A 15,737-nucleotide genomic window follows, 5' to 3' on the forward strand; every position below is an offset into this window, starting at 1 on the left:
TTCTCTGAAATCATTGTGCTGATCATTTCTGATAGAACAATGATATTCCATAACATTCATATACCATAACTTATTCAGCCATTCTCCAACTGATGGGCATCTATTCAGTTTCCAGTTCCTTGTTACTTTTGTAGTTTTTTTTGAGATGGAATTTCTTTTTCTATCTTTTCTTCTTGATTTTTGTTAGTAACAAATGAGATACTAGTGATGTTTATGAATTATTTTCTATCCTTCTAATTTGTAAATCATTAAACATTTAATAATATGAATTTTGATGATTCTCTGGGGTAAAAAGGCTTACTTTGTGTGTCACTAAAAATGGTACTGAAACATGTAGGAAGCATGGACTGTATACATTTGTAAAAATAGCAACAATAGAATGAACTGATTTAAATAGAACCTGCAATCTATTTTGGATATACAAGACGGAAAAGAAACAGGACTTTTGAAATTACTAAGCTAAATGTGGAAATGTGTTTTGCATGGCTTCATATGTATAATGGATATTATAATTCTTGCATTTTCAGTGATTATGAGAGTAAGTGAAAGGAGGAAGAGAATTTGGAACTTAAAAAAAAAAAAGAAATTACTAAGCTAACTAATCACCACCCATTTTGTCAATAGTGAGTCTTGCTCTATAAAAAACATCAGTCTCCCAGCTTGCACACATTGTCAACCAAACCTGTTTCTGGAAAGAAGGGAGGTCAAGAGCATAGAGAATATGTCAGAACTGGAAACAGCCATGGCAATGCTCATTGATGTCTTTGACCGGTATGCAGGATCTGAAGGCAACAAGGAGACTCTGACTAAAGGGGAACTAAAGACCCTGATAGAAAAAGAGTTCCCAAACTTTGTTAAGGTAAGAGTTTATTACTGAGCAATCACGAAGTAAGTATATTTGGAATCAGAACAGCTGGTTTCTAATCCCAGTTTGTCATTAATTATTTGTATAATATCATTTTTTCAGCTTCATCAGTAAAATGAGATGGGGAAGAAAGTTTGAGGTAAAGATTGCTGGAAGATCAGAAATAAGTTTTTAACTTCCTTTCCATCTCTATTTCTATGATTCAAAGAAATTCCATAAAATTGACAATTCTTGACTATGGAAGGATGTGCTTCTAGATGTAACTATTGTTAGTTTACATCTCTCATGTTTAAGAAATGTTTAATGATTTATAAAGTCTCTTCTCTACAAAAATAAGATACTAGTTTCACTTTGGATAAGTTTAAAAGTGCTTTTTAAATGGAAGGTTCCTGTTGTTACTGCTATAATTACTTGTTTTATTATCCCCATTTTATAGATGAGAAAACTTAAGATCAATAAAGTTGAGATTTTTTAAAGATTTCATTGCTAATAAGTAGCAGTATCACATCTTTCTGATTACAAATCCAGGTTTCACAGGCACTTTCAGATTTAAATAAAATGTTGACTGCTTTAAATAGGATAGGAAAAAATATATTGAGAGTTGGGAGGGAGGGATGGAAATGACCCATGTAGTATACCTAGCCATCTAAATAAAAGAAAGTTGAGCTGATCAAAATTGCTAAAACAGATAATCAAGATGGCCCCCAAACCAACCTGCTTTAATGAGCTCTGTACATCTTATTGAAATATAGTCAGTAATATGGAAATGTTTTGCATGATTTTACATGAATAACCTATATGAAATTGCTTAGATCTCAGGAAGGATAGGCGGGGGGAAAATTTGAAATTCAAAATTTTTTTTAAATGTCAAAATTACATGTTTTACATGTAATTGGAAATAAAAATAAAATATTACTTTTAAAGAGTTGGGATAAAATAACTATATTTAGAGATTGTCTAATCAACCCCGCTCATTTTACAGAGCAGGAAATTGAGACCCAGAGTGATTAAGTCACTTTTTTTCCAAGGTTATACAGAAAGTGTTTGGGATGGGTAGATAACCCAAATCATCTTATTCTGACTCTAACTTTACACTAAACTATTCTTTCTAAAAAGAAATTTAGAAGTACGCTGTGGACTTTCAAATACAATAGAAATGTAAGCTCTTACTTTTAACAATTATAATAAACAGAAAAAAAAGAATGTTGGAGATTAAAGGGATCTTGGAATCCACAAAGTCAGAGCAGAAAGGACCTTAGGATAGTTAATGTCACAGCCAAAGAAATTTGTTAAAATAGCTATAGTAAAAATGGCCTGATTTAGTTTCTAGAATAGAATTTCATTCTATTATCTGGGAAATCTTATACAGAATGTCAGAGCTGAAGAGATCCTACAACATAAAATATCAGACTTCAAAGGAACTTTAGACATCATCTAGACTGAGATCCTCAATTTACTGATGAGGAAACTGAGGCCCCCAAATGGGAAGTGACCTTTGCCCAAGCAAGCTAATTGGCAGAGCTGAGCCTTGAACATCAGTCAGAAGACTGTCATCAGAAGATATCACTAAACCTTTTACAATAATTCCTTTTAAAAAACTTATTTTCAATTTAAAAGCATTGTCCATTTTAACTTCATCTTTTCTGGATATAAATACTTTGAAAGAAAAGGAGTCCCCAGCATGGTCTGCCCCAATCTGCCGTACCTTTGTTCTCCATGGGAATAGTTGCTCTGACCTCACGCCGCCTTGAAACAGGCCTTTTGTCACTGGTAATATATTTGAGCATTCTGACAGTATTCTAGCTTTCTTATCTTCAGGCTGGGCTCCTTTAGCCCTAGAAACTTTTAGTTATCCACTGGCCAGCTCCATTTGATTATTGCTATGGACTAGCTAGATTTCATTCATGTGTCTCTGGGATTGTATTGAGAGGTAACAACATAATATAATAATATCTCTATGCCCTGGGAGAGACATATGTATTCACATCTACACCATGCTAAATAGTCTTATTAAATGCCGCTGTTCTACCCCAGTACCCATTTACATTTACTTTATTATTTCCAGACTCCTGGCTTTTGAATGATTTTCACCTACTTTGGCATTTTAATTCTGTTTTGTATATATTCCTTACCACAGTCCCATAAGTGACCAAATTTATCTGATCATAAATTTGGACCTCGAAAGATCTGATCATCTAATGCAATCTCCTTGATTTACAGATAAGGAAACTGAGACCTGGAGACAATTCAATACAAGTATTATCTCTATTTTATGGCTGGGGAAACTGAGCTTCAGATTGGTGAATTAATTTGTCAAAATTCACCTAGCTAGTAAGGACAGAACTACCATTTCAACCCATTTCCCAACTCCAAGTGCAGTGCTTTCCCCACTATGCCATATTAAGAAGTTATCTTTAAATTTTAAAGCCAAAAGGAAATTTAGAGCTCATAGATTTATAGAATAAACTTTTAGAGATCATCTGGTTCTACCTTTTCAATTTAATGAGTTAAATTAGAAAACTGAAATGATTTACCTGACATCACAGAGCCAAAACTAAAGTTCAAATCTCTCAATAGATAATAATAACTATTTTTTTAAACAGGGATAGAGACAGACCTGTAATTTCATTGCTATAGGAATCTTCTATACCTATAGGAATCTAAAGGTAGATCAACAACTTTCTTGCAACTCGTAGTCTTAAAGAATGGCCGAGAGCACTGAGAAATTGACTTGTGCACAGACAATCCAATAAATCCAATCCAATAAATATTTATTAAGCACCTATTATGTGCTAGGCACTGTGCTAATCTGTTATGAGTCAAAGAAAAGACTTGAACTCACACCTTCCTGACTCTAAGATCTCTTGGAGACCTCTCTCTATATCATGTCTTCTCTTGACATTTGTATACCATTTTCAATATAATAAATCTTTATTGAGAACCTACCATGTGCTAGTCACTGTGAAGGCAATGAGGAGACAAAAAGAAAAATGAAACAGTTTTGACCTTACAGACTTACATTCTGCCACAAGGAACAACATGCACACATACAAATACAAAGTTTAGTTATAACTATTGAAAAGAGAAGAGGAAGGGGAGAAAGGGAAGATAGGATACTAAGAACATGGGGAAATCCAGAAGAAATTTTTATTTAGGAACTAGAGTCTGAATTGTTCTTAAAGAGATTTAGGGACTCTAAGAGGTGATGAAGAGGGAGTACATTCTAGACATGGGCACTACCAGTTCAAAGGTGGGTAAACAGGTAATGAAATGCCATTTATAGAGAATAGCTGGCAGGTTACTTGGACTAGAATGTTGAGAGTGTGAAGAGAAGAAATATGAAAGAAGACTAGATGGATAAATTGGAGAATTTTGAGGCCACGCTGGAGCTTTAGCTGCCAGGTTTTAAGGTTTGCCGAGAGATAGATATAAGGATAGGGATAGCTAGGTAGATGGATGGATGGATGGATAGATAGATGGAAAGACAGACAGAGAGAGATAGATAGGTAGATCATTTGAATTTTACAACAACCCTGAGAGGTATATCCTATTGGTTCATGTATTATCTTGCATATAAGGAGAGATACCAAAAGCCAAAGTGACTTGACCAATTGATAAATGGCAGAGTCAAGGCTTGAAGTTGAGTAGACCAAGGGTTATATTTCCTAATGAAGTCCTAGCGCTAGGAGTTGCTGGGATTTTTGTGTAGTTTTTGACAGAGCCATCTCCAGCTCCAAGCAGAGCAGGGATGATCAGATGTCTTGCCTCTAGGTTCCTTTGCAGGTTTTCCCCACAGGATACCTATAAAATAGAGTATTAAAGGATTACAATTGAAAGAAACATCGTATCAAAGACAGGATAAAAGAAATCTTTGGCTTTTTCTCTTGCCCTTTGTCTTCCTTGTCTGTATCTAACTCTGCTTCCCCGTTCAAGCCTTGTTTTCATTGTTCTATATCAAGGAAACTTTCCCATCAAAGTCTTTCTGGTGACCAAAGTCACCTGTCTGTCTTCATTCCTCTTCAGACTGCACTCTTAACTCTTTTCCTGAACTATGTTTACAGTAACCCCTCTCTAGGGAGGGGATTGGGGGGAAAGAGGGAGAAAAAATTTGGAATACAGAGTTTTACAAAGGTGAATGTTGAAAATTATCTATTCATATGTTTTGAAAATAAAAGGCTTTAATTAAAAAAAAATAAAATGTAGCTAAGATGACATTTTAAAAATATACATAGAATAAACCTAGCAAGAATTTCTCAGTTTTCACCTTCAAGCAAAAATGTGTCTTTTAATTTACTTCATTAAAAATTATCAAATATTTCCATCCATTTTCCCCTCAGGTAGCTCCCACGCCACTGCCTTAATCAGTACATTTGTTACATGTCATTTGTGCCATCTGCTGGTGATTTGCAAAATAGCCTCTGTGAATTGCCTATAGTGGGGTGGGGATCACATGTCCATTGCCGTATTGCGGTAGTCTCACAGATTCAATTTTGAAATACTAGTGTTGAAAGGGACCTTAGGACATAAGATAATAGAATCGAAAGGGGATTGGGAACATGAAATGTTAGAACTGGAAGGGCCTTAGAACAAAGAATCTTAGGGCTGGCTAGGGCCTTATCAATAAATCAAGCATTCATTAAGTCCCCACTGTGTGCCAGGCACTCAGCCAAGATATATGGATACACATCCATACTGAGGCAATCCCTGCCCTCAAGGACCTTAAATTCTTAACTTTAGAACATAACACATGAGAAATGAGAGTCAAAAGAGACTTTCGAACATAGAGCTTAAAGATACCTTGGATATCATATAGTCCTCTCGGAGAACCTGAGGTACAGATAAATTTATATCAAGATTCAAATCCCTGGAAGGAATAAAAAAATGTAAGAGTCAAATATTTATGCTTAGTAACTGGTATATTCTTTTTCTCATTGTTACTGAGCTTTATTCAGCCTATGGCTCCAGGGAAAACTTTTTTTCTGTAGCTCTGTGGAATGAGCTATTATCCAACAGTGCATCTGTTTCAATATCAGCAGAGACTTGTGAAGGTAGATACTAGGTATGAATGAGCTCTAAAGTTGTGAATCCCTGTAGGACTTTTACCATCTGTTGCCATGCACTCGGTTCTTAGAATATGCTCCCTTATAGTATTACGGTATTTTAAAGTGCTCATCCTGTCTGCTTAACTAGGTTGAAGCTTTATGATCTTGAAGAAGTCATCTTACCTCTCCTCCCTAATTTTTTCTCCAAAAGTTGAGGGGGTGAGACAATACAGTCTTTAATGCTTTTATCTCTACTGTCCCTTCATCTTGTTTTTTCTTCTTTCCTAACAGCAAGAAAACTGGGATTCTGGAATTCTGGCTGATTGATAATAGACAAATCATTTCCATTGATGGTTTCTTCATCTATAAGATGAAAACAATAATAGTACATTACCTGCCTCACAGGATTGTTAAGGGGGAAGTACTTTGTAAATTGAAAAAAAATTGGAAATAACAATCATAATTACTCAAATGTATATAATTTTCCAAGATTGATCTAGTTCTTCTCACAAAATCTTGGTTAAGTAGTTGGCTCAAAAGGACAGTTTTCTCTCCTTTTTGCAGGTACATTACCTGTCTCATGGGACTGTTAAGGCAGAAGTATTATAAATTGAAAAAAATTTTGGAAATAAAAACAATCATAATTACCCAAATGTATACAGTTTTCCAAGACTGACAGCTCTTTTCACACAATCCTGTTAAGTAGGTGGCTCAAAAGGGCAATTTTCTCTCCTTTTTGCAGGTGAGGACATTAGGGAATGATATAGAATGTCCAGAGGGACAAGTCTGTCCTTGGTTGTCCTTTCCCTGTTAGTCTTATATCCATTTCTTTCTCTCTTTTAGACTGGGCAGAATAATGATGCAGTTGAGAAACTGTTCAAGAACCTGGATGAAAATGGGGATTCTCAAGTGGACTTCAATGAATTCATCATCTTCGTGGCTGCCCTGACTTCTGCCTGTCATCAGGGCTGTCACAAGAAAGGACCTAAATGATTTTATATCAGCCAACTACAGATGACAGAATCTTACTGATAGAAATACTGTGCTATTTAGAATTAAAAGGCTTTGTTTGACAAGAAGTCCCCGTTTTCCTTGTTTTCTGTATTTCCATTCTGCTGGATGACAGACAGTTCAATGCTTTTAGTTTTAAATAAGCATGTTCATATTAATTCAGCCTCAAACTAGGTTTTAAAAATGTCATTTAATGAAATTTTTCCTCAGGAAGGGATTTGAGAATTGCTAAAAAGCTAAAAAGCCATTGAAGAGTTTTTTTTAATAATGTGGGAAAAAATATTAATAATGTTAGTGATGATAACCTAAAGAATATAGAAAGTGGCTTTTTTATCTCTATTAAGTTAACATAAAATGTTCTTGCTTAAGATGGTTTTCATCTATGTAAAAAAAAAACAAAGATTGAACTAGATATAGAATTCTTTTCTTTTTTTTGAGGTTAAAAAATTTAATTTTAGTTATTTTTAACATTCTTTTCTTTTTAAAAGAAATTTTGAGTTCCAAATTCTCTTTTTCTATTCTACCACCTCTATCACTCACTGTGAAAGTAAACAATAGGATATCAATTATGCACATAAAAGAAATCATTTAAAACACATTTTCAGATTATTCACATTGTTTTTTAGAAAGCAAAAAAAAAAAAAAGAAAGGGAAAATTATACTTCCATTTGTACTCAGATTTTCTCCTTTGGAATTATCTTGGATTATTGTATTGAGCACAATAGCCAAGTCATTCACAGTTGATCATCATTACAACCTTGTTGTTACTGTGCACAATTAAATCCAAGAATATGTGTGTATATATGTGTGTTTGTATATACATATGTGTATATATACACATACATGTGCACATATACATATATAAAATGTATATTTTCCTTATATTTATTTTATATATCCTTTACACATTTAATAGTATTTTTCCCAATTAAATTTTTAACATTCATTTAAAACAAATTTTTGAGCTCCGAATTTTTTCCTTTCTTCCCTCTCTCACCATACTCTCCCTAAAATAGTAAGCAAATTATAGATCCAGGATTCTTCATCTGGTGTCTGTTACCTTGTTTTTAAAAATTATTGTGGTAACAGTATTTCATTATAATTGACTTTCTTGGTATTAGTATGTGTTTCATTTTATGCATTTAAGAACATTATTCTGAGGATTCCATAGGCTTTACTGAACTTCCAAAGAAATCCATGACACAAACAAGTTATGAACCCTTGGCCATATACTGGTAAATCTAGGTCACATACTTGTAAATGTTTAACAAGCAGCTCTCCAAGAAAAAATATACCATGGCACACTTTTAAATTTAAATCAAATCATTAAAAAAAAATTCTCACTTTCTTAAATCTCCACAATTTACAAAATAAAACAAATCCTGATGTGTAGTTTGCTGATTTCAGAAGTATGAATGCTCACACAGAAAGTTTAACAACCAGAGTTCTGGGGCCAGTTCAAGCTGCCTCCAGCATACCTCGGAACTAGATGTTCTCCAACTCTAAAATTCAATAATAAAACCCCCAACTGTGGCACATAGATTTAATGATGATAAAATCTTTTTCCACCAGGGGGTGATATGGCTGTGAGATGAGGAGGCTTTCTCTCTGACACTGGGTGAATAGCTGCTGTCCCTGACCTCTTAATTGAGCACAGTTTTTAACCTTGTTGCTCATCTTAGAAACACAACAAATCTTTCATTGAAGAAGACATTTTCTTTTCTTCTGATTTTCTTTCTTCCTCATCTAGCTCAACTCATTCTCTCATTATTGTTGTCTGGGGGGATTGTTGTTATTGTTGATCCTCCGGTCTCTATGGAATTAAAATTGAAAGGGATCTTTAGAGATAACCTGCATCAATAATCTTATTTTATAGAAAGTAAGGTCACACAATTATACAATGGCAGAATTAAAACAAGAAGGTAGGTCCTTCCAGCTCCAGATCTGTGATCTCATGGTTTAAGGAACCTTGGTCTCCTGATTCCCAGTCTATTACAATTTGTACCCCCAGGATGTGCTAGAGCCAGCTTATATGTCTGGATGGCTGATTGTTAAATTTTCAATATGGACATTTACACCTCCTGAATCAGCAAATGTTGCAAATCAATCCTTCATTTATTGTTTTCTCTCTCAACTTAAGGAAATGATGGAAAAAATGATGGATTAAACTAAAAAGTGTACCATGGGTATTTTTTATTTTATTTTATTTTTTTGGAGAGCCAGGTATTAAGTTAACAAATTAACCCCTTCCAACTTGATTCTGTTGAGTAGGCAAATAAGGCCATCTTTTGTCTCAATTCTTATCTAGCCTTAAATCAATGAATGGATGTTGCCTCAGATAAATTGAGAAAGAACTTAGTTTATAAATGCCAAGGTCTTCTATAACCTGGGTCATTGCCAGTCATCCTGACCTATGTCTTGCCGCTCGACTCACATGACCTTAGTTCTTCTACTGCATTCTGGGTCATTGTCAATCGTCCTGACTTATGCACAGCCCAATTTCACTTAAATCTTATTCATTTGCAAGTGAAGACATCATCTTCCTGATGTCATTGGTTCTTTTCAAGAACAAAAGAAGAAAAAATAACAACAAATTCATTAGACATTGTTTATCTTCAACTTGGGAAGATGATTATCTACAATAAAATATAAAGTAGTTGTATGTTTGATTGTGGGGAAATGAACAATGAGTTTGAGAAATCCTTCATAAATCTTATATGGAGGCATTGTGTAGCAGCACAGGATGATTTCAGTGATCTGACCATAGGCTGGATCATGTTGTTTACAAGCAAACCAGCAGTTTATCAATTCTGGATTCAATTTAATGGTCCTTTTATTTTTCAAAAGGTAGAAGAAGTTAAATGTCAAGGCTAATTTCCTGGGCAGCAAAACAATAAAAAGAAAACTTGAAAGTAACCATGAAATTTCATGTTCACTTAAAAAAAAATTCTTTTTATTAATTGTTTTTAAGTTTTTTTTATTTTTAAAAACCTCCAAACTCCTCCATAGATGGAAGTTGAGTGTAGACTGATATAATCTTAAAGCTGGAATAAACCAGTTTTTAAAGGTTCAAAGAAAAAATTCAGTAGGACCCCATGGCCTAAAACCCTATAGCAGAAATTGGCCAGAGAAGTATAAGGCACCTTCAACACTGAAATTCTGAGGACATATAATACAAATGGTTCCTATGAGTAAATAAAAGGAAGCTCTATCTAAAGAGCAATGTGGCTTTGTTTGTTGGGTTTTTCAAGTCCTTTTCAAACCAGCTTCCAGCCTACATTTCTAAGTTTGTTGCATATTACTCTTTTTCACACATTATTTCCAGCTTAATGACTTTTTACCATCCACTATTCTTCTTTTTTCCTCATCTCTGTGCCTTTGCAGCTGTCCCATGTCTCAATGAATTCCCATCTTCCTTTTAACTTCAGTTCAATAGCTATTTCTTCTAGGAAATTTCTCTTGATTCCCCCACTTCATAGCATCCTTCCTATCACAAATGAGTTGTATATATTATCTATTTAATTCAGTTTATTAAATACATTGTTTTCCCCTAATAGAATGGAAGGTTCTTGAGAGCAAAGACTTTCACCCCCACCTTTGTTTGTATCCCAAGCACCAACCACAGGACCTGGAATCCATATGAAGCATTTAAGAAATACTTGCTGAATTGAATGTACAGGGACTATATTAATCAATTTGTATTTTTAAAAAATGAGTACAGGAGATGGAAACAAGGGTGGATAATTTACTACAGATAAAATAGAGTATCATGATTCTGTGAAAATAATTTCTGGAGCACTAAAACAAAAAGGACTGGGAACTCTGATGAAGGCTAAGTTAGGAGGATAATAAAGGGAGCTAAAAAAAATTCTGCTGAAGGAAAGATAATGGAAAATAGGCAGAATTATTTAATTTCAAGTTTGCTATTGCATTTCCTAGAAAGGAGAAAGAGCTTCACACTTGGAAATACATAAGAAATATTTATCAGGAGAGATAAAACCTAAGATAAATACAGAGATTGTAAGAAAGTAACTTTTGTCTTCACTGGGTTAAATAGGTCCAGATAAAGTGTATAGCAGAATACTGAAAAACCTGGTGAATGTGATTGCTAAGTTACTATTATTTAGTCACTAACTAATTCATTCACTCACTCATTCATTCATTTATTAGAACTTGGGGGAACCCTAATAAATGAGCCCTCAGATTACCTCAGATTTGAAACATTTTATAAGTCAGTATCCATTTAAAAAAACATTTCTCATAAACCCCCACTGATAGGTTTCTTGTACTAGACTAACCAGAGAATCAGGTCAAAGCAAAGATATTAAACCTATCAGCACAGCAAAATAAATTAACAGATATTTATTGTATCTACTCTGTGCAGGTATTAATACTGCAGTTACTTATAATAACTGAGCCACTAAAGAACTCTCATGGAGGAGTACATATATAATGAGTACATGACCAGAGAATATATGTCAAGGAGCATAGCCAGGAAACACATATGGAAAGACAACTTATACCATTAATATTACAGAGCCAGCGGATGTCACTTGTTGATGTTATACTGCTCTCTGCTTTTTTCTGCCTACCTTTCTGTAGACCTAGCATCTCACCTAAGCTGCTGTTGCTACCTGCTTCTATAGTCAGTATGTTAATAAGTAGGCAATACAGCTTCTTTGCTAAGCTACTAATTTTAATAGTTAATAATAGCTAACATTTATATAGTGCTTACTGCGTGGCTACAGGCACTATATTTACAATTATCTCATCTGAACCTTACAACAACTCTAAGAAAGGTGTAATTATCCCGATTTTACAGTTGAGAGTTCTGAGACAAACAGGAGTTAAATGGCTTACTCAGGGTCACACAACTACTAAGCATCTGAGGTTGGATTTTAACTCAAGACTTCCTGACTTCAGATCCAGTGTTCTAGTCACTATGCCATAGGCTTTTCTCCCTACAAGGAAGAGTCTTCCAGTTCTTTATCTTATTACATGATGTTAATTCTTTTTCTAAGTAAAGTAAAACATTTACTTGTTTTAAGTCTGTATTTTTGAATTGCTTTTTCCCCTACTGCCACTCAAATTTTCTCCATGTTGACTTCACATAAAGTTCACATAATAATAACTCAGGCCACTAGGCTGAGCCCACTTTAAACTAAGCAGGGATATCCTTCAAGATGAAAGGGAGGGGACCCAGTTCAGAAGAATTACATTTAGCTATACTAGCAAAGATTTTGGTGTAGCTGGGTTAAGAAGATGCTTTCAAACCCAATCATTCCCCTGGTGCCATATAAATATCATGTCTGGAGCAAAAAGGGATGGGTCAAACTGGTGAATATAGTGATCTTATTTTTCTGTGTTAACCATTACACTCAATTAAAATTATAATCTTAAAAACTATCAGCAATTATAAACATTCTAATACACAAATAAGAATTTATTAAATTCAAGAAATATCTTTTAAATTGTATGTAAGACACTGGGTAGGGATAGAGAGGAAGAAGAACAATCAAAGACAAAAACTAGAGTACCTCTTCTAAGGCCCAACTTCTTGAAATGATTTTTGATCCCATATTTATGTGTGTGGGGGGTGTCATTAAATTATGATTGATTATCAATAAATGTTTGATCTGTATACCTATTTTATATACATATATACCCAGGGTTATGTAAAAATTTATCTGGCAAAATGGGGTCTTGAAGGGGAAAAGTTTAAGAAGCATTGGTCTAAGGGAACTTACATTCTACTAATTGGATATAACTTGTGCGTAGATAAATAAATAATTGACAATTCAAAGAGGGAAAGATCACTAATAACTTATGGGAAATCAGGAGAGTCTTCCAGTCAAAAAAAAATATGTGAGATATGTCTTCCAAGAAAGAAGAAATGCTAAGAGACAGAGATAAGGCAGGAGTGCTTTACAGGCCTCAGGAATAGGTAATGCAAAGGTGTGGAGAATCAAAGGGTAAAATATATAGTACTGGGAACAGCTCATAAACCAGATTAGCTAAAGCATAGAGTACATAAAAGGGAGTAATAAAAAATAATGTACATGAAACTGTAAACGTCTATCATTTGCTATGTTTTATATATATTTAATTAAAAAGTAATAAACTAATTTAAAATTAATAATAAAATTAATAAAAAATATTATCCTCTTTCTGTGTCCCCCCTTATGAAAATTTTTTGTTCTTCTTCCAGTTTAATATTACAAACTGCCTATTCATTATTTCAAACTATATATCCCATAGGCATTTCAAACTCAGCATCTATCTTTTCCCCAAAATCTAACTCTATTCCCAAATTCCCTATTATTGTAGAGTGCAGTCAATGAAGTTCACAACCTAAGGCACCAAATCCTGTTATTTTTATACTGTTGTATTTTATTTTTTTGCCCTTTGTACCTGCCCCCTGCTCTTTACTTCATGACTACCCTTGTTTACAGCCCCTGTCCTCATTGAGGTCCTTATTAGATATTATTTCAAAAGCCCCCTACTTGGCCTTTCTGCCCTTCTCTCCAAACTCCCACATAGCAACAAAAGTGATTTTCCTAAAGCTTAGACTTAGCCATGTCATGTCCTACTCCAGTGGTTCTCAAACTTTTCTTTTCAGTGTCTTTGTCCTATTAAAAATTATTGAAGATCTCTCCAAAGCGTTTTTGTTTATCTGGGTTATATTTATAGACATTTACCATATTGGAAATAAAAACCATTTTTTTTTTGAATTTGTAGATCCTCTAAAAGGGTTTCAAAGGTCCCCAGGATTCTCTAGATCATACTTTGAGAACCACTGCGCCTACTCAATAAACACTATTGGTTCCCTATTACTACTACAATTATAAACTCTGCTGGGCATTTTTCACATGGTTCCTTCCTCTCTTTCCAGTCTTTTTACACATTATGCTTCTCTAAGCACTCAATAATTCAGTCATACTGATCTCCTTGCTCTTCCTCATATATATTATATGGTATGTTCCTCATATATGATACCTGATATATACCTGATATATCTCCTGTCTGATTTTACATTTTCCTGCTTGGTTCCCATGTTTGGAATTCTTTCCCTACTCCCCTCCACCTCACAGAATCAATCCTTGGCTTCCTTTGAGAGCAGATCAAGTGCCACAAGAAACCTTTCCCAGTTCCCTTAGCTTCTACTTTTCCTCCCCTAAAGTTACTATGTCAGTCTGGGGACTGACCAGAACCAGCTCATGTTCAAAATAGAATCAAATGAGCCAAATCTGAATTCAATCAAATGAATGATTCAACAATTAAAAAAGGAGAAAGGATATAGAACAAAGATGTAGCACTTATTTCAAGTAGATAAACCCGATTCCCTCATTTCCCTCTGAAATGCATCTGGTCAATGGGATGAGATGTAGTCTGAAGAACCCCAACTCTATGTAGGCAGTTTTCTTTTATACTTTTAGGTGAACAAAAAGACATAATAATGGGGCCTAAAGCCTCAAGAAACCTCATGGATAGCAGAGTGGATAATCAAATATTAGAGCAGCTTTATTGCCTTTTAGGGGGAAAATTAGCTTAATTCATATTGGGGAGTTGATAAATATTGATCCAATTATCTCCTCCACTATAAGGTAACATATGTAAGGAAGAGATAGTATATATTTTTGCTTTCTATTTCCAACACTTACCATAGTTTCTGTAACATAGTTAGCACTTGATAAATGCATTTTGATTGTGTGTATTTTTCTGAGTTTATTAGGATTTCTTGCTTAGTTAAAATTGTTGTGTATACTGTTCTGGTTTTGTTTTTTTCCTACTCAGCATCATTTAAATGTCTTCCCATATTCTTTTGGATTCTTTGTCTTTGTCATTTCTTACAATGTATTAGTATTCTTATATTTATAGGAGGCAAATTGTTCAGCCGTTCTCCATACATTAGATATGTCCCATTTGATTTTAGTATTTTGTCATTATAAGCAATGCTGCTAGGAATATTTTCCACACAGATAGAACTTTTCCCCCTTTTAAATACTATCTTCCCAGTATAGTCCTATAACTAACATCACTAGGTCATGGATAGACAGCTTTTGTTTGTATTTACTTCTATTGCTATAATTGATTGTTATAATATATAACTCCACCACTCACATAAAAGTAGCTGTTAATTAATCTATTAATTCTCAAATTCATTAGCATTGAATTTTAGGAGGGTTTTTTTTTTAATGATCTTTGTTAATTCAGTGGGTGATTTTTATGTTTCTACTTATAAGAACTGCTGATACACCACACACACACACACACACACACACACACACACACACACACACACACAATTTTTTTTTCATCACTTCCCTATAAGGAATTGAATTTTACTCTTGAAATTTGTGTTAATTGTGGATTGTGGATTGTAGACTTTTAACAGAAATGTTTGTGATAAAGATTTTTTTTCCTATTACTCTTATTTGGAAAACTGTATAGAACAGGAAATATGTCCCATAGTTAGAAGCATGAACTCCTGGTTCTGATTTTTCAAAAAAGAAGAAATTATACTTTTCAATCTATAGATACGTATTAAGTTTTATTTTGATTTCTGATAAAATTCTAAAACATATTATTACAGTGATGTTTTTGAACATGTAGAAAAAGAAGGAAGTCGTCACTAAAAATTAGTATGGCCTCATTAAGAAAAAAGAGACTAGGTGTACAGTGGATAGAATGCCAGGCCTGAAGTCAGGAAATCTCAGTTTCGTGAGTTCAAATCTGACCTCAAAGACTTAATAGCTGTATGACCATGACTCAGTTCCTCCTCTATAAAAGGAGTAAGAGAAGGAAATGGCAAACCACTC

General features: G+C 34.1%; 1 protein-coding gene and 1 long non-coding RNA gene across 2 annotated transcripts; one reads left to right on the forward strand and one right to left on the reverse strand.

Moving 5' to 3' along the window:
- Positions 1–655: 655 nt before the first annotated feature.
- S100P (S100 calcium binding protein P) lies at positions 656–6,986 on the forward strand. The gene is made up of 2 exons (XM_051964593.1): positions 656–859; positions 6,751–6,986. Exons 1-2 carry the CDS (start codon positions 722–724, stop codon positions 6,898–6,900), a joined length of 288 nt encoding a protein of 95 aa, XP_051820553.1. The 5' UTR covers positions 656–721; the 3' UTR covers positions 6,901–6,986.
- On the reverse strand, positions 3,620–6,744 carry LOC127540058 (uncharacterized). Its single transcript, XR_007948090.1, has 2 exons — positions 5,663–6,744; positions 3,620–4,666 (listed from the first exon to the last, which is right to left on the reverse strand). It is a non-coding gene; the product is annotated as an uncharacterized LOC127540058 (long non-coding RNA).
- Positions 6,987–15,737: the final 8,751 nt, after the last annotated feature.

Source organism: Antechinus flavipes, chromosome 6 (assembly GCF_016432865.1).
Source record: "Antechinus flavipes isolate AdamAnt ecotype Samford, QLD, Australia chromosome 6, AdamAnt_v2, whole genome shotgun sequence".
NCBI classification, from domain to species: domain Eukaryota; kingdom Metazoa; phylum Chordata; class Mammalia; order Dasyuromorphia; family Dasyuridae; genus Antechinus; species Antechinus flavipes.

Excerpts from the sequence above, each read along its gene's own strand:
- S100P (XM_051964593.1), top strand. The coding sequence starts at position 722 with ATGTCAGAACTGGAAACAGCCATGGCAATGCTCATTGATGTCTTTGAC. Across the intron at positions 860-6,750 it reads AGTTCCCAAACTTTGTTAAG|ACTGGGCAGAATAATGATGC; the intron begins GTAAGAGTTTAT and ends TCTCTCTTTTAG.